At 39.3% G+C, this 27,778-nt stretch overlaps 2 protein-coding genes across 2 annotated transcripts; one reads left to right on the forward strand and one right to left on the reverse strand.

The window, feature by feature from the left end:
• Positions 1 to 27: 27 nt before the first annotated feature.
• Positions 28 to 14,712, reverse strand: LOC139946971 (kinetochore protein NDC80 homolog). Its single transcript, XM_071944767.1, has 17 exons — positions 14,639 to 14,712; positions 13,726 to 13,836; positions 12,918 to 13,044; positions 12,583 to 12,691; positions 11,770 to 11,939; positions 10,615 to 10,717; positions 9,850 to 9,942; positions 9,375 to 9,468; positions 8,636 to 8,730; positions 7,857 to 8,001; positions 7,215 to 7,420; positions 6,571 to 6,735; positions 5,852 to 5,941; positions 4,647 to 4,739; positions 3,967 to 4,097; positions 3,216 to 3,318; positions 28 to 2,489 (listed from the first exon to the last, which is right to left on the reverse strand). The coding sequence occupies exons 2-17, from the start codon at positions 13,817 to 13,819 to the stop codon at positions 2,397 to 2,399; spliced, it is 1,911 nt and encodes a 636-aa protein (XP_071800868.1). The 5' UTR covers positions 13,820 to 13,836; positions 14,639 to 14,712; the 3' UTR covers positions 28 to 2,396.
• A 71-nt stretch (positions 14,713 to 14,783) lies between these two features.
• Positions 14,784 to 27,575, forward strand: LOC139947010 (uncharacterized). Its single transcript, XM_071944822.1, has 13 exons — positions 14,784 to 14,861; positions 15,449 to 15,513; positions 16,164 to 16,283; positions 17,186 to 17,354; positions 18,333 to 18,449; positions 18,616 to 18,710; positions 20,186 to 20,214; positions 20,395 to 20,487; positions 21,397 to 21,620; positions 22,215 to 22,325; positions 23,776 to 23,832; positions 24,913 to 25,022; positions 26,093 to 27,575. The coding sequence occupies exons 1-13, from the start codon at positions 14,852 to 14,854 to the stop codon at positions 26,204 to 26,206; spliced, it is 1,314 nt and encodes a 437-aa protein (XP_071800923.1). The 5' UTR covers positions 14,784 to 14,851; the 3' UTR covers positions 26,207 to 27,575.
• Positions 27,576 to 27,778: the final 203 nt, after the last annotated feature.

Here is a 27,778-nt window from a genome sequence, read left to right on the forward strand (position 1 = left end):
GTAGTTTTCGAGAAAGAAGTAATGCTCCATGAATTTGTTTTCGAGACCTCAGAATTAGATTTTGAGGTCTTGTGTGACCAGGGTGTTTTTTCTTTTATTATTATCTCGCAACTTCGACGACCAATTTAGCTCAAATTTTCACAGGTTTGTTATTTAATGCATATGTTGAGATACACCAAGTGAGAAGACTAGTCTTTGATAATTACCAATAGTGTCCAGCCGTCGATTTCACAAACCTCTTCCTAACTTAAGACTAATCTTAGGACTTGGGACGAGTCACAACCCTGCACTGTAGCATGGAGAGTATTGGAGACCTTAAGATTAATCCTAAGTTGGGAAGAGTTACTCAGCCTAACTCGAGTCCTAACTCTTTGTGAAATCGACGGCCGTGTCTTTAATCAGCTTCACTGATTTTTCTCACAGGGAGAACATAGACTAAATTAGGAAGAATATGACATGCCTGGGCCCATGGCTTGTTTGGTATATGTTTTAAAAGAGACCTTTCATTTCTGTAATAATCATTACAAGACACCTAGACTTTGCTTGTATTGTTGATTTATTTAAGCACATTTTGTCAGTACAAAAGTCAACCGAAATAACATGAAACCGAAAATTGAATATTGTGTTTAGAAGTTGGGATACTAAATGTTAATATACTATGTACATTTGAAAATTGCATATCCAGACATGACCTTTACTTTGATGACCTATTTATATAAATGGAAGTAGGTCAACGCAGCAGTTTGTGGCTGCTATGGCATCTGGGCCCAATTTCATGGCTCTGCTTACCGTAAGCACAGAATGAATCAGGGAATTCTGTGCTTATGGCAAGCATATTTCACTGGTTAGCGGTGAATTTTAGCTTCTGCGCATGCGTACTCCACATTACTAGGCATTCTACGCTTATACGTTAACGCAGAAATTCGGCGCTAGCACATCAAGCGGGGAATCGTGATCATAAGCACAGAATTCGACGGTAAGCAGAGCCATGAAATTGGGTCCTGAAGAGTTGGGCAGCTCTTATGAGCCCAGGGTCTGTTTGGGTACCTCTTCCAGTTCTCATTGTGAAACTTGTTTTTTTCCCCTTCCCCCATATTTTTCAGTTCAAATATTTTAAAAACAAAAATTGCCGATGAGATAATTTATACATGGCAGACAATTTTTCACAAGAAAAATGATATATGCCAAAAAACAAAGAGAGAGAAAGATATTGTATCAATAGAGACCACAAGGGACCCCCCGAACAAAGATATTGACAAACTAGGGACACGCTAACATAGGGCTAGATAGCTCAGTTGGTAGAGCGCTGGCACGTTAATCCTGAAGTCGTTGGTTTGAATCACACTCTAGTCAATGCTTTGTTCAACCTCCAAAAAACAGAAAGATGTGACTCCAGAGTAACTTGCGATTCAAAACAAACTTAGAATTTGAAGGTTCTGGGTTTGGTTTCACAAAGAGATAAGAGCGATCTTAGAGTGCGAATCAATCTTCAAATGGAGCCCAGGGCTATGTATTTTCATTTGGATCAAGGGTGCTACTTCCATATTGACATATTTACAGTCCTGCATGTTCGCAGAGATTTTTGCTTCTTAAAAAAACTACTCTTATATCTGTACAAAACCCATGGTAGACCACTACTGCAACAGGCAAACAGGCACAACACAAAAGTATAAAGACAAGTGTTGTTTTTGTACAGGGAACTGTTATCATAATAAGTAATCATTATGTGTGTTTGATTTGTAAATAAAGTATTACATGAATTATTACTACCTTAAATAGTTAGTTTCTGTACAGTATTTTCGTGGCTTAACTTTTTAAGAATGGACTATATTAATAGTAACTTAGGGGGTACAACCATGTGATAATTCTCTTTTGAGGAAGAGACGGTTTGGTGTCTATGGTCAAAAGGGTATAGAAACTCCACTCTAAGCCAAGGGCCTTTCTCAAACCTTGGCTTGGGTCAAGGGCTTCGTGTGCTGTGTACGCAGTGGAAGCTGTATGAACTGGCCGTTAGGCCTAACAAAAATGTTAGCAGCGTGTTCATTGCACACCATGGTTCGAACATCAGCAGACGGAGCCCGGTATCGGAACCAAAGCCTTGCATTATGGTGTATTTTTAAGATGGCGCATGTGCATACATGTCTTTGAAAAGTGTGGACCTTAGAACAAAAGAGGTCCACATGGGGACTTGTAACACTTTGTGGGCTTCCACATGTCCACACATTGTTATTGAAGAATGGGATTTGCCTGTATTGTACAGAACAAAGGAATGCCCACTCAGTGACTGCACCACAGCTGTGGGCTGTTAATTTGGGATATCAATAAGCCATCGCACAATGTTCCTGTCGTTTGACACAATGTCATGGTTTAGCGGAGCGTTCCGTCAGTCCAGTGGATTATGGGATAGAAGGCGCTGCAGAGGGTAGCTCTAGATTCTTCAGATGGTCAACTATTCTCGATGCTTGATCATCAATCTCAGAAATACGACCCTGTTTGCAAAAATAAAAAAAATAAAAAAATCACTTGTGGATGATGGTCTCACTTGCACAAGAATAACATGATTTTGTTATGTATATTTGGTTTACGTTAACACCATGTGTTAGAGACCTCCAGTTCTGATGAGAACTGTCATGCTTTTTAACCAGGGCTGAAGGTAAACAATGGGAGACTTTTGGGACGCTTGGTGGCAGCAGACTTACCAGGTAAAATCCATTGTTCTCGGTAATGTCCGCATGCTCAGAACTACGTAAACAATGGAAATTTACCTGGTAACTGTCACCTACCGTTCCAAAGTCTCCCATTGGCCGGGACTACTACTTTTGCTCAGTGGATTGAGGGTACTTCTTGTTATTGATTTCACTACTGCCAAGTAACAGCTTAAGGAAATTGGGCCCAGAACTTGAGCCCAGGGCCCAGATTCATAGAGCTGCTAAGCACGAAAATTTGCTTAGCATGAAATTTCTTCCTTGATAAAAACAGGATTACCAACCAATTTTCCATTTTGTTGCATTTCCTAGTTAGGTACTGGTATTCAGCTGTTGTATGGTTATCTTGAAAATCATGTAGAAATTTGGTTGGGAAATCCTGTTTTTATCAAGGCAAACATTTCTTGCTAAGCATATTTTTGTGCTTAGCAGCTCTATGAAATTGGACCCAGAGCACCAGACAGCTAGGCCAAAATGGTCTCTGGTGTAAGAAACCTAACAAAGACTTACGTTGATGATAGTGGTGTGTTCAACAACTTTGATGGTGGCTTTCGCAAGAAACTTGTCGTAATCTTTCTCTTCTTGCTGCATTGTTCTGCAAGCTTCGTTGTACCTTGACGGAAAACAAAAACCAATATTGAGAAACGTTAAAAAAACCAACAATCGTTAATCCAAAAGTCAAACTCAAACTATTTTAAGGGAATGTAGGCCACTGAAGTTTTGAAAAGTTGGTAGTTTTTAAGTGGGAAAAACATCTGCCCTTGTGCTGTTCGTATAAGTTGACACTACAACAACAATTATCAGAAAGATAGTAGAATCACTTGATATTTGCAAATATTTATGGTCAGTTTACAACAACATGCCATGCTGTCATGTCATCGTGTAATATTTTAAGGGAAGCTTTCTACCATCATCATCTTTTTCAAAAGATAATGATGGAGCTAAACACAGTTTAAAAAGTGTGTTTAGTTTAATGTAAATCTGTGGATGTTTGTGTTTTGTGTCGTACAAAAAGTACCCAAACCCTTTAAAACTCTGCGCTACGACATCTTTAATACTGCCTCTAGCCACCGCACAATCTCGGTGGTCTAGTTGGTATGACACTGCTCTAGAATTGCAAAGGTCGTGGGTTCGAATCCCACGCGAGTAATATGCCTGTGATGTTTTTTCACAGAACTCGGGGTAAGTACTGAGTATACAGTGCTACCAGACATTGGTGTTTCGGGGGAAAAAAACAAATGAATAATCTTTGATACAGTACCTTGCAATGAGTTCCTTCAACTCTGCTTGGGCTCTTGCTAGGTCCGTTGCGCCAAGGGTTTGCAGCTGTTGTAACTTCTGCTCCAGGGCACTCTGCTCTTCACTTAACAGGCGACCCTCTTCTTTTACTTTCTGTAAAAATCAAGAGTTAGTTATTATTGCCGAGTAAGTTATTATTGCCATTCAGTTTAAGAGTGATTACTAATTATCGTATACCCTCCCTTTAAAGATACTGGACACTATTGGTAACTGTCAAAGACTAGCCTTCACAGTTGGTGTATCCCAACATATATGCATAAAATAACAAACCTGTGAAAGTTTGAGCTCAATCGGTCATCAAAGTTGCGAGAAAGTTAATAATGAAAGAAGAAAACACCCTTGTCACACGAAGTTGTGTGCGTTTAGATGGTTGATTTCGAGACCTCAAGTTCTAAGCTTGAGGTCTCGAAATCAAATTCGTGGAAAATTACTTCTTTCTTCAAAACTATGGCACTTCAGAGGGAGCCGTTTCTCACAATGTTTTGTACCACCAACCTCTCCCCATTACTTGTCACCAACAAAGGTTTTATGCTAATAATTATTTTGAGTAATTACCAATAATATCCACTGCCTTTAAGTGTAACTAAGTGAAAAATGCATCTAAATATTGTAGCTTAAATAGCTAGCATTCTACACACAAACCTCTTTGATAGAAGCCAACTTCTTTATTTGAGCTTCAAGCTTTCCATCCAGTTTGCTGATTTCCTCTTGCTTGCTTTCCACCATCTCGGTTAACTTGAGAAAAAAAAAAAAAACAATAAAAAATTTGTTACTTGGATTACGCCGAGGATCGATTTGATAGGGTGGGGGTGGGGGGGGGGGCACAGCGAAACAAAAAAGATGACTATTACAAGATTCACCCATTGTAGAACTTGGGGCGGTGCTCACTTGTTTTGGAATGAGCAGTTTTCAAAACGATCTTTCTTATCCGATCATGATGCGGAAACATGTGCTTTAGGGTGTAACTGTCTGTGAGTTTAGTGACACAATTAATATCAACAACATTCCACAGGTTTTTGTCTACAATGTGGAGTATTATGAAGCGATAGTGGGCAAGTGCCTTGCTGAAGGGCACAAGTGTCATGACTGGGTATCGAACCCACACTCTGCTGCTGACTACACCAGAGCTTGGGTCCTCTTGACAAAGTAAACTGTCACATAAAGGCTGTGTGCAAGAGAAAGCTGTATACTAGGGCAAGTTGACGTTCAAATAGCTCTCGTCAGGACTCATCGGGATAATGATAATAAATAACAATTAACCATTCTTGTATAGGGCATAACCCATAGTAATAAAACATAATAATAATAATAGCAATACACGGTTTTTATATAGCGCTTTTTCACGGGGTGTCTCAAAGCGCTTCCGACATTATTACCCCTGGTCACTGGGCCTTAAATCATTCCTTAAACCATCTCAGCTCCCTGGGGAGTATACAACATGACCCTAAGCGCTCTTGAGAAAAACACAACAGAATACAAAGACAAGATGTACTGGGTAACAAATAAAAAGGATGAATTTAATGTTAAACAAGTGCATGTTTAAAGCAATCTTAAACTTAACAATGGAGTCAATGTTTTTCTAGATGTTCTGGGAGATTGTTCCGAAAAGTTGAGGCAGTGTGAGCAAGCTGTGTTCACCGTATGACTTGGTGGAATAACAAACAACTTTTTCTTACTAGGCCGAAGATTTCTTGTAGGTGTGTACAATGCAACCAAGGTCAATCTTGGCAAGCTAATCAAATGCACGTGCACCCACACAGAGTGGTCCTCCTGACAGACTAAACTGACGTCACATGAGAGCTTTGTGCAAGAGACAGGGTGTCAGACCCCGAGGAATTCAAACCTACCTGTTCAAGTGCCTCTTCTTCAAGGAGTCTCTGGCTGTTCAGTTTATGCACTTCCTCGTTCGCTTGTTTCTTCAGCTGATTGAGGGCAGGCTTTATAAAAAAAAAAAAACAGAATGCAACACCACTTCAGTTACCTTATGATAGGGTTTCGAAATTGGGAGAAGCCAAACTCACTCACTCACTCACTCACTCACTCACTCAGTTGACCCAAGTTGTCGCGTTGCCGTTGGCTCGATGTCTGACACTCCACACAACTGTATGAACCTGCATACAACTGATAAGCTCTCCCTTGTTGTTAAAGCCAAACTTACTTTGAAGCGCGATACCTCATTGCACCTTCGTTATGGGACAACTTACTACCCCTTCATATTCATCAAGCTGACTTTCTTCAGATTTTCACGGGACTTTGAAAGACTCATTTCTTGTAACAAGTGCTATTAGTAATTCGTTTCATGTTTTATGTTTCGCATAGAGGCTCATGCATTCATAATAATAAGGACAGTTTATATTGCGCATATATCCACCTAATAAGTTGCTCAAAGCGCATCAAAAGAAGAACACAGAAGCAAAGCAACAGAGGGAAGAGGGAACAAAGGGAAACAAAAGAAAGAAACAAACTACCAAAAAGCTGTTTGAAACAAATTAAATTTCAATTTGTCTTTATGCGCCATATAAATGTATCGTACTATTATTACTATTATTTTGACACATCCCTGTACCTTAATTGTGCTGGTAAAGTCAGTGGTGAGCGAGGTTTTACTGTCTTGGACGTTGTAGAAGTTGACTCTCATCTCGTAGTCGATGCCGTGGGCGTTCTCAGCCGTTGTCGGAATCAGACTCAGACTTCTTGCCATACTGTTGAACTGAGTCACATGTTTCTCCAGCTGTTATTAAATGATACCGACAGCAATGTTTATAAACAGTGCGTCTTCTTTCAGTCGATACATTTCAGGTGGTGCGTTGTGGCCGAGCAGAGTTTTTAGGAATTTGAGAGACTTCTCAGTTTCTCAGTTCTGAAATCGGAACGGTCCTGCGTATTAACTACTACCTGGATGGGCGGAAGGTAGGAAAGCGGCCGGAGCTACTACTTCCGCTTTGGATCTAGGGGACTGCTCAATCCGCAAAGTGAGTACAATGGTCTCCAGGGCTTAAACTTTGTGAAAAAAATCCACAAGACTACATTCCTTAACTTTTAAGTGCAAATCAATCGCAGTTGCTAAGTAAAGTGTAATGAAACAATACAAGTCACTAGGGTAGTACTGACAATTTGTCTTGCGATGGATTTTATTGCTTTGTGAAATCAGCCCCAGGTCTCACTGATAACGCTGACAAATAAACATGACAGAGTGTGGCGTTTTCTTACGTGCTCCTTCTTTTTAGCGATCTGTTTCTCCTCATCCCATATGGCCTGATCGATATCCTGCTTGTCCTTCTCGATGGCGTCCAGGGTGGCGTTCAGCTGTCTCATCTCGGAGTGGAGCCGCTGAACGTCGCTGGCGGACAGCTCTTGGTTGGCTAGCTGATGTTCCAGTTTCTGCTTCTCACTCGCAGCCTGCTCTGCTTCCAGCTCTGTATCACGTAAAAAAACAATAAACAAAACATTAAACATAATAGGGACACAGTTTCAGAGAATTTTCAAATTTGTTCAGCGGAGCATAGAAAGATTGGTTTATATTCAGGGAACTTTCTGCAGAATCTGAGAGAGTTGACACTGACAACTCTGGTATTAAAATGAGAATGTACTACGAACGGAATTGCCATACTTGTTGGATCGTACAACAGACATACTAGACATGGTGCAGTCGGATATCATATTATAGACCTCACCTAGAGGTTCACTCGCCAATCTTGTGCATCGTGCGTACATATCTAAGATGGCGGCTGGATGACGTCAATGCATAAGGTCTATAGATATTTCATGGCAAAGCTATAAGTTCAGACCAAACCCATTTTTAAATTTTCTTAGAACGTTTTGAGAACTAGTTAGTTGTGAACCAGTCTTTACCTGCTTGTTGCAGTTGCATCTCTATGTCTTGCTCCTTCTGTTGATGGACCCTCTTATGTTCTTTGAGGTCTTGGAGGTACTTGAAGAAGCGCTCGTTATCGCTCGCCATCATCTGCGCCTGCTCCTGAAGACTTGTCAGTCGACACTGGAGTCACGAGAAAAGCAAAGTGGAAGAATGATTTAGCAACCAGTAGTAGACCGATCCATTAACTCATTCCCACCTGTCACAACCCTGAGTACCCTGCAAGCTCACGCGCACTGTGTCCTCACTTTCACATCATCATTCGGCAGAGAGTTGCGCCCGTGGCCGGCTCATCCTCAAATTGTAATGGGGGTGCACTCCTGGAGTGGCCGCCATCACCTGTTCTCTTTCAATCGCTGCTCTTCTCAGCTCTCCTACTCTTCTACCACTCCACTTTATCACATTGTCTATCCAGCGCAGCTGAGGGCGGCCTCTGCCTCACTCTGCTTCTCAACAATCATACAAACGGAACTTATGACCCGTTGTTTTGTACGACAATTTCTGCTTATTTCGCTATCGTTGTGGGAACTTTGCTTAAAACTCAGAGACCATTTAGACTGGTCTAGAGGTATAAAGGCCCGGTCCCACTGCAGCGATAACGAGAACGATAACGACGCAAAGAGAACGCATTCAATTTGTTGAATGAGCGTGTGCGTGTTCTGCGTGGAGTAATTCGACCAATAGCATGCGTTCTCTTTGCGTTGTTGTCGTTATCATTATCGTTATCGCTGCAGTGGGACCGGGGGCCTTTACTTACCGGTTCTTGCTGAAGAAGCTGCAGCTCAGTTGCCAAACGCTGCTCCTCGGCTGCAAGCTGTTCAAGGTTTCCTGTCTGTCCCAAGCTCTGTTCTCCTGATGGAAAAAAAAGTCAAATACAAAGGGAGCCATATCTTAAATTTCTTCATACCGTGTGCATGAGATCCAATGCTAAATGGATAGCCCACGTATCTGGTCGGGGAGGATGAGACCATATTTCTGTTGCACCCTTGTTAGGGTTTACAAGGTGTTTTTGCAAGTTCATCAGCCACTGCCAGAAGCACCTGGGCAAACCCTTTCTCTTAGCGTTGAGCGCACTGGGTTCTTTTACGTGAATTACACAACACACGGAACCATCAGCTTAACATCCCATCCCAAGATCAAAGCAATCATGATTGAAGTAGCTTACTTTAAGGATACAAGTGCCTAGACTGGGACTCGAACCAACACTCTGCTGATCAGAAACACCAGAGCTTGAGTCCGATGATCTTAAAAGACATGCAACTTTCTAATTGAAAAAAAAAGAGGAAATGGCTGACCACATGTACAGTGTTTTTCAGTTTTCTTTGGCACTGTTTAGAAAAGAAAAAGAAGAAAAACAGCTGAAAAGTTTAATGCCTGTCTTATCCGCTTGACCACAACATGCCACTGATTTGGCTACGACTTTGGCTGTTGCTCCCATGCTTACGTGCATTCGGCTTGGCAACAAGCCACAGCCACGACAAAGTAAAATGACTCACTCATGCTTTGTGCCAGGTTCTCCTCCCGATCTTCAAACGTGTCTGCTCCGTTAAGAAACTCCTTATACGTTCCTTCCACATAGTTGAATAAAACCTACAAGACAAAAAGGATCAGCACCCAAGAGCTGCTAATAGGGTCTGTGTACTTTTTGTAGGACACCAAACACAATGCCCACAATTTACATTAAACTTTACACAGTTTGAAGATAATGATGGTAGAAAGCTTCCCTTAAAACATTACTTGCTGAAGTGCTGTAATTTTTAAGAAATGAACAAAACAATGTCACTAAGGTGACGGACGTTATTTAAGCATTACATCGTATTTACGCGACACTCTTGAAAACATTGCGCTGTTATTTTCATTCATCTTCATTCACAGTAGGGATTTATGTCATGGCCAAAAACTTGAAGTACAAAAGGTAGCAAAAGAGCTGATGCCATCTGATTATTGTAACTTGTTTATGACAAGCCTTACCTCTGTCTCGGTAACGGAGTCAAATTCATTCGTTGGATCGTCAGTCTGCTGATCTGAGAAAAGCATCAAATGAGGATCCACAGCTAGCGCATACTGAAAATAACAAAAATCATTTTGCCGAAATTAAAAAAAATCACTTAGCTGAAGAAAAAACAAAACTATACACATCCAACAGAACAAATGAGTTTCAGGACAATGTATTCAAATTTAGAGATAAGAAATAAACATGGATGTGAAGGCTGTTGACAAAAAAAAACAACCCTGACCTACATATTAATGCAAAGCAAGAAGTCTTGTGAGTGCAAATGCAAAAGTCCTACCTCGGCAATCTGAGGTGATCCATATGGCTGTACTCATTTTCTTATAAAAATGATCTAAAATATTAAATCTAAATTAAAAATAAATACAAATAAAATTTTTTTTGGAATTGCGCTACTAAGAACCATTTTTATTGACCTGATTTGACGGCTACAGCTACATCGCATTGTCATTATGCATTGAGGTATAGGACTTCCTTAGAAACACCCTTAGCAACAGTCGTAGCCATAGCCACCAATTTGGATCAGCCTATAGACCGTATCGCATAACCCCTAAGTTGCTATGAAAGTGGCCATCTTGTAGGGCAGGCCGTATGGGCGTCTAAACGGGTACATCAATGAAGCATGCAGCACTCCAAATTATTTCTACGGCACGTGCAGACGCAATGTTGTAGGCGTCGTATTCGATACGGTGTAAAGAAAAGTTTGCAAAGTTGACTATATATACCTTAACACAATCCAGCATCCAGTGAAGAGCCCCAAGAATTTGAGGCCACGTGTGAGGGCTGCCGACGGTGAACATAGAGCTCTTGGAAATGTTGAAAGGATATCTGAACAACAAACAACGAACACATTGTGAAAAGATTAGCATTTGGAATTAGCTTCGGCAGGGGTGAGAGTCATTACTAACGAAAAAGTCTGAAACTTGGATAGAAATTCAATGGTATGTTGAAATGATGCAATTTGTACCGTTTGGTAGCCCCTGGTGTTATAGATTCCAAGGAGCTTTTGGAAACAGTATCCAAAGCACTAGAGAAGCAGACCAATGAGCAGGATTGCTTTATTTGTGGAAACAAATATTGTATGATTTTCTTCAGCAGGCCCACATAAAAAGTCTGAATTCAGCCAAAAGTCTGAACAATCTTATCCCTGCTTTGGCAACAGATCCTGAATTCAAAGGAAACAGTCCTGTGAACTTCCCCCGTGAAGGGGCACACCAATTTTCCTCTGGAAGATGTTCACGTATAACACATTTCATTAAGTATAATATGACAGATAAAAGAGGGTGTCCAGATTTAAAACAGGGTGTCCACAAGACACCAACACACCCCTCTGGCTTTTTTTGTTATGCAAGTTGCCAGATACACAGGCCTGAGGGCCACTTCAAGGTGTGGGCTACAATTATTTTTCTTCCGGAGGCCGTTGCCACCTTCTCCTACGGCTGAAACAGGTTTACCCCTTTTACAGTCTATAAGGATGTAGGCTTGGGTATCATCAATCTGAAGCTTAGCCGGTAGAGCAGAAAGCACTACCTCCCCAATTTGGCTTAGAACACTATAGTTGCTGGTTTAGCTTGGACTCGGATGTCACTCAGAATACTTTGACATGCTCATAATAATAATAATAATAGTGGCTTCTTATATAGCGCGCATATCCGCCACTCAGGGACGCTCAAGGCACTTCAACATTCAGTGTTTTTCTGCAAGATATTAAGGGACTACAGTTGAACTGTGAGACCTACTCCTTTTAACATAGCATCATGTAATGGGTTACAAGATAATGTGCAACCATTCAAAGCAGGAACACCCTTCTCTTTTTGATGAGTGCACTGGGTTATTTTATGTGCGTTGACACAACACACAGGACAAAGGGTCAAGCTTACTTGAGAGTCTTGAAGATCTGTGGAATCTCCTCTTCAAATTTCTGAGCAGGCACGTATTTCTGGTCCATGAAGTTGTAGAGAAACTGGAAAACCTTCAAGAAGTCTTTGGTGGTGGGTGTGGTCAGCATCTTAACATTGATGGGATGAGGGTAGCCTTGCTGCGTCAGGAACTAAAACAGGAAAACAGAATTACGATAAGTGTTTACAAGTTGAAATTTTCGCTTTGTTCTTCATCTTTGTGTGAGGCAGTCTTTAAAGGAAAATTGGCAATCACTCTAAAAATTAATGCAAATAAAAACTTCTAATTGAATTTCTCAGACTGTCGAGACAGTTGCTATGTCACATGGTTCAGGGCAAGCTTTTGTATAGCGACCTCCAGATGAGCAAATACTGGCAATTCCTGTGCCGTACACATCCATTCACAATTGTATATGAGTGTTTAACCGTCTCTTACGTAACTACGCAAAAGCTTGCCCGAAATCATTTGACATAGCAACTGTCTCTTTAAGTTTGAGAAATTCAAATTTAAGTGGTAACTTGTGATCAAGCATGTCAATGTACATACTAGACAATATTCATCGAACACGTTGGCTCAATGTTTTTTTTTCCCCCTGCCCTTTCACCTCTGTGGACCCCGGTTCGAACCCACCTCAGACCAGAGCCTTGCATGTGGATTGGGTTTTCAGTCACTAGCTGATTGCGTGGGTCTCCCCACTTTCCGTCCTGTTATTGACGCTATTATTCTGATGTTGGATGTGAAATACAAAAGTAAAAATGTTTTACTGAACATGGTTTTTCACATTTGTTTTTTACCTCGACCAAGTCTCTGATTTCTCTCTGCATGAAGGGCTTGCTACTGAGCGGCCGTGTGTCTTTCAAGATGTCATGACCAAAGGTTCTTCCTCCATAGCCGCTTGATTGTCTACATTGTGATGAATTAAAATGCGTTACTGATGTCGTAAATACAGCGTCACAACCAAAGAATAAATTTTAACAGATTTTAAAAATAACAACATACGGAGCACAGTGAATAAGCACAATCGCAGTTTACTCAAACAGCAATTGCTGAATAAAATATATGCCAGCCTGCACTATGATACATTAAAGCCTGAAACAAAAACTAGAGAAGGTTTGTTGATGTTTTTTACCGTTTTGTGTTGACGAATCCGTGTTTCTGCGACACCGATTTTCTATTTCCTGTAGAGGGTCTACTGCTGCTAGGTCCACTGTCAGTGCTGTGACGTTTAGACACACCCCCAGTGCTAGCTCTGCCACCTGTTTGTCGTACAAGTATCCAGTGAAAATTAAATAGTATAAGATTATTAAAAAAAAATTACAAAGTTTGAGAAATTTTTAAGTTAAAACTTTGTTAAATGTATTTTATTAATAATAACAATAATGGGTTCTGACTGTTGAGTTGCGCTAACGTAACCCTCCTCCCGACGGCGAACCATCGGGAGGACGGTTACGTTTAAATCGTAGTTGCTTTACTGTAAGGGAGCGTCTCAAAAGTCGGAACGGTAGGAACGTTCTTTTTGGATCGCAAGAGTATCCCCGCCGCTTTTGTCCGTTCCACAGGACCGGTCTTTTGGAACGCGTATACTTTGTCATGATGTTGCGATCCTGCGGGCATATGCCCGCGATCCATTGGATCGCGGGCATACGCCCGCAGGAACATTCTTTTGCGCTAGGAACGTGCCCGACTTTTGAGACGCTCCCTAAACCTGCAATCCTTTCAAAATCAAAGGAATTATTTCTCAAAATGTTACACATTACCAATAGCTGCAGTACTATTTTTACCAATTAAGTTGTTTAAATGGTCATTAACTTTTGGAGCTGTAGTAATTACCAAAGGTATTGTTTTGAGATAAAAAGCACATTTTTACTGTAAAATATATAACTATTTTATTAGATAGATGCAGTGAGAAATTTGGCAACTTTATAATCTAAACCGACCGTTATCTTGTTTGACTCTCAGCGGGGCTAATGAAGAACGTCCACTGCTGGCAGATGAACGTCTGCTGCTGCTACTTGATGCTGGTCGATACATCTCTATTAAGTATTTTCCTGAAAATTAAAAAAGACTAATTAAGATAATAAGTACCCTCCTCCATGTCCTCCTGACCCCTGCAAGTCAAAAATGTGCATTTCAAGATTAAATTTTGTTTTAAAACCCCTTGCTCCTGATTAGTTGTGATAACGTTACCCTCCTCGCAACTACCGATATCTGGATATACATTACTTGTACTTGTATTGTAGTTGTACGCTTATTTACGTCATTATAATTTTTTTTTATATATTATAATTATAGTTGAGAATGACAACATTTCCAACATTATTTACCAATCACGATCACGTCAACTGAAAATGAGTGCAGGAATATTTTTTCCGCCACCACCTTTTCACTAGTTTTTACAAAAAGGAATATCTCATTGAGGTAAATTAGATATTATTATAGGGGCCTATTTTATTTACTATTATTTCAATCATAATGCATATCGAATGAAAAAGTGGTTGCGCCATACGGAAACTGTTCCAAAGTTTCAGCTGAATAAGATAGAAAGAATTACTGCTACGTGCTAGTACTAGGGCCTACTACTAAATAAGTCAACAAGTAACCCTATTCCAAATTGTTTACAAATTGAAATTACAGTTCAGTTTTTTTACACATACACTATACAGTTAATGAGTTATACAGAAATGTTTTTATTAATTTTAAAATAAATTTAAAAAAACTTTAATCTAATATTATTAATGATCGTGACGTACCCGTAGCCCTATAAATAAAAGTGTGTATTCTTGGATCCCTTCGTATCAGAATCGTAGTCAAATAAGTCAAAGTAGAAGTTAAATAGCGCTAAATACTTACTTGAACGTGGAATATTCTGCCAGCAATTATCCTTGAACTGAACACAGATTTGAAAATGGCCGCCGAACTGAAAACCTTCCCATCATGCAACACAAAAGGTAAATAATGCAGCATTGAACAATGGAGGGCGCTGTTCATCATTGATTGGACACAAAATAATATTTAGAACTTGAAAAAGTTTACGAAGGTCATAGAGTCACAATATCAACCAGCATGACGTCAGGTAAGGGCATTGTTTTGCATTTTAACTATAATAATATTAATAATAATAACAATGTGTTATTCGACAATAACCCTTTTGTGTATCAGTTTAGTAAACTTGCAAACTGAAGAGACGGAATTGACTCATCGGGCAAAATTAAAAAGTGGGCTGACAAAGTTTTGTTTTTGTTTTTGGTGGAGCATGCTGGTGCTTTGGGGCTGGATGGGGGGGGGGAGGGAATCTTACAGTGGGTGTGTCTATCGGGGGGGGTGCTAACCCCCCAAACTAGAACTATATGTGTCTTTTCCGAATCCGCCGCGGCCTCCAATTTTTCACTCATGTTATATAAATCATATTGCTGTGAGCGTGATTGTTAATTTGTTTGTGGGTGCAGACTATAGCCGCTAGCGCAACTTGAACGTCGAAGCTTGCGCATGCAATCTTCAAGATGGGCCGCACAAACTTCAACCTTTTGTTTTGCAACAAATTTGCGCATGAGGATGAAGTTTGCGCGCGCCCTGTAGGCGTACTGTGATGGAGCATTCTATATATTTTCCCTGAATTTTTAATTTTTCTTGATTTTTACTAATTTTGTTTTGGCTCATCAGTTGCGAAGCGCGACTTTGGATCATTCCACGCGTCTAATGTTGAAGAACTCATTGCGTTGTCTGAGGTAAGTGGCTATACTGGAAGCAGATTTTCTTAAATTTATTTTTATTTGTTAAACTTTGCTTGTTTTTTTAATAGCCCCATCAGTTTTCAAAGAACTGTTCTCTTTGATGACTCTCATCATTTATAGTTGAGGCATAAGCGCACTGCGAACTCTTTTCTCGTAGCGATAAGTTGACGAAGGATGAAGCAATAATGGTTTAAGTGTCTTGCTTTTACAACCCAAGTTTCAAGACAGGGACTCGAACCCTACATCTCTGCTGATGAAAAACGCCAGAGCTTGAGTCAAGTGCTCTTAACCGCTTGGCTTCGGCATACCAAATTTGTAAAAGTAATTTTTTTAAAAAATGCTTGATGCAAATCGGCAGATAAATGTTTTTCTCATAATACAGAAATTTATTGCCATTATCCATATCACAGAGTTGTCGAAATGGTTCAGAGCTCCTAGACTCTGACTTGCAGCACCTCGTTGATAGAATTTTATTGTCTTATTGTGTGTTTTTCCTTTATTGCTACAGGATTTACAATTCAACATCATGAGTCATTTACAGACGTTTTAGGCCAGAACAAAATGTTACAATTTCATGTCTGCACTAATTAGCCAAAAGTGTTGACCCCAATAACTAAAACTTGAATTTGATTTTTTTTTAACAGGAAGAGTATGTTCCACCTGATCTTCCAGCGGATCTTCTACAATTCTCAGAGTACAAAACTGATCCATCCACAATCCCTGCATTGGGTCGTGCTATGAAGCAAAGACACTTCCTTCTGGAGGTAAGCAGCAAAATGGCTTGACAAATTCCCTTGCTTAGGGCAGAGTATACCTTTGGTTATTGGAACCGTTCAATTGTTTTAATCCTACAATGTAGATGTATACAATTGATGTAATGTAAAAATTTCATTTCAAAAGGTGGCCGCATTTCTGAGATATCGCTGAAAGCTTGGAACGAGTATGTCAACACAGGTAGAATTTATAACCCTATATAATAGGAGTACACAATCTGAGGTAACGCTTTTTCAGATTCAAATTCTTTTTTTTGTATTTTACAACACCACATTACATCAAAAATATTCTCAAAATGCTTTAAACTATCAAACACTGCTGATTTTTGCTCTAACCAAAGGTTTTTATTGCAGAATTTACAAAAAAATGTATTACTATTTATTCATAAATACCCAGACAGTTTTTCTACTCCTTTTGGTGGAGAGCACGTCACGTGGGGGTGTTTATATGGTTGATAATGACCAGCGTTTATAACCGGCTAGCTTCCGCGTGTCAGGCGCTCAAGATTATCTCGCGGAACGCAATTCATAGCTATTAGTAACAGCGCGTAATCTACTTCTAAGCGCGCGCAATCTATTTCTAAGCGCGCGCGTACACACAACCAACGCGCAACAGACTCTTCACAAAGTTTTTTGAAAAAAATATTTCAAACCTCGAAATTTCAACTGTCAAAGTGTCTGTAATTAGTTTAATGTTTTTTTAACGAGAGGGCATTTATGAATGGGAATAAAAGAGTAGTGACTTGTTCTTAAACATCCGTTTAAAACCTTGCAGGGTCGTTGCCGTGTCAATTTGACCCTTTAAACGGCCGTGTAAGAACTCGTCGCTACCCTATTATTCCCTTATTTATTTATTTATTTGATCTACACCATTTCTCTTGTACTCTCTCAAGGATAGCTGCACATTTCTTAACCACGGCGCTTTCGGTTCCTGTCTTAAAGACGCCCTGGTTGCATCTCAGACATGGCAGGTTCACATTGAGAGGCAACCCTTGAGATTCTTTGACAGGCATTCTCTTCCTCATCTCGTGTATGTCGTTCGAAGATTAGCCAAGTTTGTTGGTAAGACATGCGCAAAGTGATAAATTAAGTGGATATTGACTTTGGAAAACAAAGTTTTGATTTCACTTTTTGAAGGTGTGCACAACAACGCCTTAAATTTTAAGATCAATCAATCAACCAATCAGTTATGTTATTATTAGTATTATATATTCCTAGTAAAGAAACCAAGGATGCCTCGATAGTGAATTTATCACTGCAGCTCACAAGCCTGAGAAAACCTGTAAACAAGGGTGATTACTATGTGAACCAGAAACACAGGAGTTAACCACTACTGTTTTGTTTTTGAGATTTTAGACCTTATTGCATTTTTAATACTTCAGGATTTCTATTGATTAAGTTTGTTGTTGAATGTTTTTAAGAATGTTTACTCCCGTTGTTATAATTCCGTATTTTCTTATGTTTTAGTTTGTCTATTTTTCCATGTTCAGCGCCCTAGAGCATGTTTACACATGATTTGGGCGCTATACAAGTTTTGGTATTATTAAGTTTTGGTATTATTACTCTTACAGGATAAGTGTTCTGGGTTCTTTTACGTGCACTACCAACCCTAGTAATAATAATAATAATATCAAAGTCTTATATAGCGCACGTATCTACCAAACAAGGTACTGAAGGTGCTGAGTATATACAAACTTTCAGAAAGATAGGTTATTGCAGTGATGAATTCTGAGACCCAATTATTTAGCACCTTATAAGGGTTTACAAGGTGCTACGGCGCATTAAGCAGCCACAACCAGCTTCTCATGGCCTTCCGATTGATGTCCCATCTGAAGGACTAAGCAAGTATGATAAAGTATCTTGCGCGAGGACACAAGTGCCACAAATGGGACTGGAACCCACACTCTGCTGATTAGAAACACCAGAGCTTGAGTACGTTGTTCTTAACTGTGCTGCCAAGACAACCCACTGAGTTCAACCAATCAATCAATCAATCAAAAGGCTTGTTTTAATTTTTGTAAATTGTTCTTTGGTTTTTAGGCTGCAAGCCTTCAGGATTGGTTTTGGTACCAAACGTTACGATGGCACTCAATTGTGTCATCAAGAATATGAACTTCAACCAGGGCGACACTATCTACTATCTCAACGTAACATATGGTAAGTACAGAGGTTTTCTCTTTGGAAAATAGTTGGTTTACAGCTCACACCTTGAAGTGGCCTTCAGCCCTTGTGTGTCTAGCGACTTTCATAGTTTTTTTTGTTTTTAAACTTGACAACAATCTTAAGTGTAAGGTATGTTTTCCTTTTGTCATGATGCAAACAGGTGCAGTGAAGAAACTCCTCAGACACACTGCAGAGATGACGGGTGCCGTGCTACAAGAAGAATCTATCACATTCCCACTGACCTCAAAAGAGCAGGTAAAATTGTCATGAGTTTGGGAGTTACCTTAAAGGAACATTACAGAATGTTAGCAAAAACTTTTGCTGGCAGTGTAAGCACTTTATGTAATCCACCATATACATAAACTGACATACCTGTAGAAGTTCGAGTTCGATCGACCATCTGGGTCATGAGATAATAGTGAAAAACTGATTACAAATTTTGCATTGCATCGATGCCAAAACAAAAATGAATAAAACGCTCACTGAGCGATAAACTCCAAACGCGAAATTAGATTGTTTATTTCTCATCAAATATGGAATTTCAGACAGAAATATTTCAAGGGATGTTTTCTACTATCGTCATCATCAGACCGTGTAAGTTTTATGTAAATCTGTGATCTTCACGATTTTTGTTTCTAACCAATTCTGTAACGTTCCTTTAACATGAAGAAGTAATAAAAATTGTTCATGGTGTTTCATTTCATTTCATTGATTCCGGTTGTGAAGCCAAGGACTCTCAGAAAAGTGAACTTAAAGGAACACGTCGCCTTGGTCGAGTTGGTCTATAAAAAGCCTTCTGTAACCGTTTGTTATAAAATGCTTATGGTTAGAAAGATGTTTTAAAAGTAGAATATAATGATCCACACAAGTATCACAAAAAATTGCACGGTTTTCCTTTTACATCGCGAACTAACACGGTCGGCCATTTATGGGAGTCACAAATTTGACTCCCATAAATTGCCAAGCGTTTTAGTCGACGAGGTACATAGAAAACCACGCAATTTTGAGGCATGTTTGTGTGGATCAATATATTCTACTTTTAAAACATCTTTCTTACCATAAAATATATGCATTTTATAACAAACGGTTTTCAGAATGCTTTTCAAGACCAACTCGACCGATCCAAGGCAACGTGTTCCTTTAACCACTGAACTAGACAATAAACCTAGTCTTCTAGCCGTAAGAAGACAAGGGAGGAACTTACGATTATAGATGTTGGAGGAAAACCTCAGAGAATTATTCCAGGGAAAACCCACACGGTCAGGGACTGAAAACTCAATCCACATAGTTCCCTCAGTGTGATTCGAACCGGGGTCCTAGAAGTGGAAGGAGAGGTTCGAATCCCACCAGGGTGGTATAAGCATGTGGATTGGTTTTCCAAAGGACTTGTGAAAGCAGTAAGTATACAGTGCATACCACACATTGGTGTAAGGGTTTAAAAACAAAATTGAACTGACCAGAACCAAATTTCATAAAACTGTTAAGCAGAAAATACGGTTATTGGCTAGTTTCATTGCTAAGCAAAAATTAAGTGTGGCACCAGTTGAACAATGTAAACTTTATGGAATTTTGGCTGGTACCCAGTTTCTGATAAGCAAGTTTTTTCTGTGCTTAGCATATTTTGTGCTTACAGGGTTTATGAAATTGGGCCTCGTGTAAAGCCACATGGATAGGAACTGCTCTAGCACACAGTCATGATGTCTCTTATGTTTGTTTTCTCTTTGATTCAGATTGTAGAAACAGTCAAGCAAAGTTTGAAGTAAGTATTTTTTTTTTAAAGTATAGTTTTGTCATAGTTTTTTATCCTTTTTATCAGTTTTTTATCCTCAACCTAGGTTAATGTTAGATCAATTAACCATAATTCCCTTTGGGTCTTTTAGCAAGGTTATTTGGATGCAAACAATTTCAGAGGATTTTTGTTTTGTCTTTGTCTTTACAGATCTGGGACGCGATTGGCTGTATTTGACCACATCCCTAGCAACACAGCCTTCATTCTACCAATCAAAGAGCTCGTAGAAATCTGTCATGAAAGGTTGGATATTTTTAAAAACTCTTTAAAGTCCATTCATTCCTGTATTGACCCAATTTACCTGACGTCATCATCAGAACAATCTTGGATGCGCAGTATTGTGGGCAATATTATTCAGTGAAGCAGGCATTTTAGGCGATGCTGCGTTTACACTTAAACCTGGTGCCCACCAAAATGGTGAGCGTGGCACAGTCGCCTCGTGTGACGTGCGTGCAAGGGGTCAATAGTTATCACTGTGACTGTCTCGGCCTGTTGTGGCCAAGCGGTTAAGAGCTCCAGACTCAAGCATTTTTAAACTTGTATTTTTTGTAAATCTTCATATTTTGAAAAAGTCTTTGCTACTCTCCAGTGTTGTTTTATTCACTGTTTAATATCATATTTTTTAGTGCTTTTCGATTAAAAATTTATTGTAATGCACTTCAATCCTTCGGAGAGGCTCTGTAGACGATGTGACCTATGTTTATACTCAAACCGCCCTGTGTTGACAAAACACTGTACACATCATGTTTCGCCGCGCAAAAGGACCTGTATTCATGGTAAGATTGCGTGTACTTTCTGGCTGGCTGCCAAAACACAAAGGTTTTGCCCGACGGTATGCGTGCGAATCATGTTATGGTTTTTGAGTGACGTCAGAGGTCACATCGTCTATATGAATGTTGAATAATAATAAAAATAATAATAATAATGTTATAGATGTTAAATTTGCATTGGGGATAAAGAATATTATTATTTTTTTATTTATTTTTTTTTACCCGAGTAAAAACATGAGTAACATGCCTGTGATATTTTTTCACAGGAGTCGGGGAAAGTACTGAGTATACAGTGCTAACACACATCGGTGTATGGGTAAAAAAAAACACCCAAAAAACCAAAACCAAAATTAATATTAATAATAATGTTATTTTGATCTAGAGGTGTTCCTGTGTTAATTGATGGAGCCCACGCTCTAGGCACCCTACCCTTGGATCTCGATTCACTAGGGGTAGACTTCTACACCTCCAATGGGCACAAGTGGTTCTGTTGCCCCAAGGGATGTGCCTTCTTGTATGTCGGGAAGGCGTGGAGGGGTACTACTAGACCCTTAGTGGTGTCCCACGGATGGGGCAGTGGGTTCAACTCAGAGTTCATGTGGTCAGGTAGGTGTCTTTTTATTATTGTACTTTTAATAAAACCTTTATTTTGCTGTGTAAAAATGTGTCATGGCCTAGCGGTTTAATGAAAATGACAAAGTCACATGTCTGCTTGTAGACTGTTCTCTCATGATTCAGTCATCCTGTAGGCCTAACTGTTTAACCACTTAAATAATATTAATTTTGGTTTTTACCCATATACACGGGTGTGTTAGCACTGTAAACTCAGTACTTTCCTGAGCTCTGTGAAAAAATCACAGACATGTTACTCGGGTGGGATTCGAACCCAAGACCTTTGCAATTCTAACGCAGTATCATACCAACTAGACCACCGAGATTTCCCGGTAGCTAGAGGCAGTTCGAATACTGTATTTTAGCACCGGATGCCACATTGATTTAAAAGATCGAAATTTGCATCAGAAAAAAGAATATCAATTTTGGTTTTTACCCAATGCAAATTGTTTATCCCTGATGCAAATTTCCATGCACTTAAACAATAATACTTATAGTTGTAAATTTGTTATGCTTTTTAGTTAAACAAAAAAATATATAATTTTCTTTGGGAAATTGTTTGTAACTATTATGTTATTTCATGTTCAGGTCTTCGTGATTACAGTCCATTTCTAGCGCTACACACAGTTCTTGATTTCTGGCAGAGTGTTGGCGTTGATAGGATAAGAGGTTACATTCATCAATTACTTTGTGATGCAGGTAAATCTATTTTAAGAAATAAGCGCTTTCCGCATCACTGAGCCAATTCCCCCACCACCAAAAAAAAAAAAAATTAAATAAATAAAAATCAGGGAATTATCCATCCCTAGAAGTAAACAGTTTTTTGGGGAGCATGGTTACCCAGAGCTGCTAACTGAAAATAAACCATAGAGTTATATATATGAACTAGAGGGCGCACTGGCCTATACACGCGCTCCGGCATGCGCGTAGGTGGCCATTTTCTAAGTTGACAAAACTGGCATCTCACAGCGTGTGTTTGAGCGGCCATTTTGTAAGTTGAAAAAACAGCATCGCGTGAGCGTTCAATAAAAAAAACCTCAAACGTGTATTTCATATTCAATGCGCGTGCAGAATGACGCGCTTGTCATCTTGCGGTCCCGTGGCCTTTGTGCACAAAGCATCACTCGTGCGCCCTCTAGTTCTATATATAACTCTATGAAATAAACCAATCTTTTCATGTTCTGAAGAACAGATTTGAAATTCTCCCTGATATTGGAACCTTTTCCCCTATTACAATAAATGTATATAGGATTTGAGGCATTGCATGGTGAGGTATCAATATATATTTGGTTTGCGGTAACGCCATGTGTTTATCTACTTGCCAGGTAGAGTTTGTTCTTAGAGAACTGTCTTGGGATGACTAGAGCAAGCTAGTCGAAACGTTGAGACCAACCCAAGAACTGACTCCGCGGTAGTACAGTTAATTACGATCCTATATGCGGTGTGACCTATGTTTACATCAAACCGCCCTCTGTTGAAAAAAACACTGTATACGTCATGTTTCGCTGGGCAAAAAGACGCGTAGTCATGGTAAGATTGCATACACTTTCTAGCTGGCTGCCAAAACACAAAGGTTTTGCCCGGCGGTATGCGCGCGAATCATGTCATGGTTTTCGAGTGACGTCAGAGGTCACATCGTCTATAAGCTAAAGTAGTAGTCCCAGCCTATTTTCTATACCATCTGCCCAGGTAATAGTTTATAAGCAGGACAGCTCTTTTCAGAACTGAGAAGTCTCCCGAACACCCGAACAATCAACTCCGCGGTAGTAGATTAAAGCAAGACAGTTCTCTAAGAACAAACTCTACCTGGCAAAAAGATACACACATGGTGTTGCCGCAAACCAAATATATAACAATGAATGTAGTTCTAAACATCTCCCTGATTGGTGTACAAAATCTCCCTGCAGATTGCAAGATGCAAATGTTGGCAGCTCTAGTTACCTCCTTCAAAGTTCCTAAGGATCTATGCATGGGTATCATCCACTAATATTCTCTCCAACTCAAAGTAAAAATGGACAAAAAGTACATAGACCGAAGACCCAAACATAACTTTACATGTAAATGTGCTAATGTATTTACGAAGGTCAATGACACACCTACATGATATAAATGTTTCTTTATATGAGTATTCCGGTCATTTCTGTTTCAGCGAATCTTCTCCAGACTGAGTGGAATACAAACTTGCTGGCTCCTTTAGATATGTGTGGTAAGAATTTGGCATTTTCTTGGAAGTTTTCAATCAAGTTTATTATTATCCCTGCATTTATAAGCATACAACACCAAGGCTATGGAACAGCTTGCCTGAATCTATACGTCATGGGAACTCTCTTTTTGAACAATATTTTGCATAATCCTCTGATGTTGTTATAATGCTTAGCCCAGTTGTATTGTTTTATAATTTTTTATTTTTTTTAAAACTCATACACCGATGTGTGTTAGCACTGTATACTCAGTACTTACCCGAGCTCTGTGAAAAAAATATAAGCATATTACTCGGGTGGGAGTCAAACCCAAGACCCTTGCAATTCTAGAGCAGTGTCTTACCAACTAGACTACAGAGATTGCCCAGTAGCTAGAGGCAGTTTGTATTGTTTTATTTGTTAATTGTCAGATGCTGAGGATCTTGGCTGAGGGTGAATCGTGCTGGTAACCTTTCCCATCTTGTGTTTTTATCAACTCCTGTTTTTAAATTCCTATTTTGTATGTGTATGTATTGTAGTGCTAATCTGCTTACTGTAAGATTGTATGAGTGTTTTCTGTCTGTATTTTTATATGTAGTTGCTGTTTTGTTTTATTTTTGTAAAGTGCTTTGAGGCCCTGCATAAGGTGCTATTTAAATGTTTTTATTATTTTTTCACCTCGTTCACACATAGACTCCGTTTCTACTATGATGGAAAAGTGACCACGATCGTGGCCAATCGCAATCCAATCGTGGGCCAAAAAGTGGGAGGATCTGCATGGGCGTGGTTTGGTCGGGGTGGGATCTCCTAGGTTGGGAAGCTATATTCTCTCCCCACACTTTTCAAAAAAAAGCATAGCCGGGTCGTAGCAAACATTAAGCCGGGCAAAGTCGTAGTGGGAACACCATTATCGCACAAGCAGCGTGGTGAGATGTCTTTGGTCGTACTGAAAAACTCCCCAGGGAGCTGAGAGAGAATAAAGCAATGTTATTGGCCCATTGACTAAGGGCACTTATGAATAACGCATTGAGACGTTAATGTAAATTGCACTAGTATGTTAGATCTAGTTATTATTATTAAAAGTTTTCTTCTCTCGTCTTGAGCAGGTGCTATGGCCCTCGTGCGCCTCCCACCTCACATTACTGAAAGCAAGACAATCAATTATGATGTAGCTGAGGTGATACAGAACAGGTTGTACCATGAGCATAACATTGAGGTAAGATAATCAACCCATCCAGGGCCCAATTTCATAGAGCTGCTAAGCACAAAAATTTGCTTAGCATGAAAATTCTTTCTTGATAAAAACAGGCTTACCAACAAAATTTCTGTTTGTTGCATATTGCTTGTTACTGGTAATCAGCTGTTGTTTGCTTATCCTGAAAATGGATGATTTGGTTGGTAATCCTGTTGTTATCAAGGAAGAAATTTCATGCTAAGCAAATTTTTGTGCTTAGCAGCTCTATGAAATTGGGCCCTGGGTTCAATACCATGGAGCTCCTTACAAGCACAACAAGTATGATCAAACATGATGACTAGAATAATGTTGCAAGCTAAAATACCATGTTATATGTACCATCTGTGACTGTATCCTGCTTATTTTTTGCTTGGAAGAAAAATTTTAAGCAAATAGTTATGTTGATTTTGGGTTAGGCAAAACAAAAATGAAGAGTGGGTACTGAACCTTAAAGGAACACGTTGCCTTGGATCGGTCGAGTTGGTCTATTAAAAGCGTTTGTAACAGTTTGTTATAAAATGCATATGATTAGAAAGATGTTTTAAAAGTAGAATATAATGAATCACACAAAAATCACTTGAAATTGCGTGGTTTTCCTTTTACCTCGTCGACTAACACGGTCGGGCCATTTATGGGAGTCAAATTTCCATAAATGGCCGACCGTGTTAGTTAGCAAAGTAAAAGGAAAACCACCCAATTTCGAGGCAAATTTGTGTGGATCATTGTATTCCATTTTTAAAAATATCTTTCTACCCATATGGATTCATAACAAATTTTTCAAAGACCAACTCGACCGATCCAATGCAACGTGGTCCTTTAAAGTTTCTTTATATGTATATATTTGTGACCTCTAATTCATTGTTTTGAGTTGTGAAATATGTCCAATGTAAGTTCAGCTGCAACCCATCATCAATAATAATCAAATTTGAGTCCACGAATGAATGAAGCCCCTAAAATGTTTTCTTAAACAAATGAAACTGTAGGGGTAGTTAGGTTTTACATTTGGAGGAGAGATTTTAAGATGGTAATTTTGTCCCCATTGTTTTTTCTAGGTACCAATTAAATCAGTGGACGGTGAGCTGTATGTACGAATCTCAGTGCATATCTACAATGAGTTAGCAGAATATCGCAGACTAGCAGATTGTATAAACTCTATGAAACCTTGAAACATTACATCTTAAATGTAGTTGGTAAGACACTGCTCTAGAACTGCATAATTAGGACTCGTTTTATCTCAAGTTAGGACGAGTAACTCGTTTAGGACGAGTAACTCGTCCTAACTTAGGAATAATTTTAAGGTCTGCATGCTACAGTGCTGGGTTGTGACTCGTCCTAATTCCTAAGATTAGTCTTAAGTTAGGAAGAGTTTTGTGAACTCGACGGTGGGAATCCCACCCCAGGGATAAACAATTTGCATTGGGTAAAAACCAAAATTGATATATAATTTTTTTTTCCTGATGCAAATTTCCATCTTTTAAATCGTTGCGGCGCCCGCTGCTAAAATACAGTATTCGAACTGCCTCTAGCTACCAGGAAATCTTGGTGGTCTAGTTGGTATGATACTGCGTTAGAGTTGCAAAGGTCTTGGGTTTGAATCCCACCCGTGTAATATGCATGTGATTTTTTTCACAGAGCTCAGGAAAGTACTGAGTATACAGGGCTAACACACATCGGTGTATAATTTTTATGGGTAAAACAAAAATTAATATTCTTATGCAAATTTCTATCTATTAAATCGTTGTTGTACCGACTGCTAAATTGTAGGGTTGAACTGCCTCTAGCTTCATGGCGAGTTTAGTGGTGCATGTGAGACGTTTGATTTAGATTTAGCAATGGTCATGGGTTTGAATCCCACCTGAGTTGTATGCCTGTTGATTTTGTTTTCTCAGGACTCTGGAAAAGTAGTGTGTATACAGTACTGAGTTGAGTGTAGATTCGTAATGAATCAACAGTTGAGACAGTGTAGATTTGTAATCAAGGGGGAAAATAGTTTAGGGTGTCAGAGAATAGGTTTTAAAGATACGTGCCTAGAGCTTATAAAGTCAATCAACGAATCTACACTTTCTGGTTCATTCTCAAAAATGAAATTGCATGGAGTATAAAATAGACATTGGGGTAGGACCTTCAAAAGTCTCTCAAAGACTTGTTGGAGATATTTCAAAAAGAAGTGCCCTTTGCCAAATAAAAATGTCATGTACTCCCACAGATCAATAAAAGTGCCTGAACGTTTGTTTACATGCACTGTTTTAAAAGACTGCGATTAATTTACAAATAGGAAAATGGGATTTGTGAATTGATTTTGATTTGAGAAAATAGCCGCTATAATATTATTACTGTAGGTCTGTGATATAACAGGGGTGTGCTATGAATAAAATAGTATGAATTTAATTTTTTTTAATCAGTGGCCTTGTTAGCTTCGTAACATCTGTCAAATTTTGATATTCCATTTTTTGAAGTAGAAAACAACTTTTTATATTTTTGTATACGATGAATGTATTAACGTTTGTTTCATGGAGAAACAAACAAATACAAAATAAATGTTTTTCTACATCACGCCTTTGTCCCTTTTCTGTTATGCCTTTCTGTCTAGGGCGTATGTAGAGGTAAACGAACAGTGCTAACTGTTATCATTTTCATGCATTTCTATGGACAACCCTTACTGCCAGTTTGTTCCTTGTTCGCCTGAATTGTTCAAAATGTCAACCCAAATTCGTACACATTGTGATATACGTTTTGGT

Source organism: Asterias amurensis, chromosome 14 (genome assembly GCF_032118995.1).
Source record: "Asterias amurensis chromosome 14, ASM3211899v1".
In the NCBI taxonomy this organism is placed as follows: Eukaryota; Metazoa; Echinodermata; class Asteroidea; order Forcipulatida; family Asteriidae; genus Asterias; species Asterias amurensis.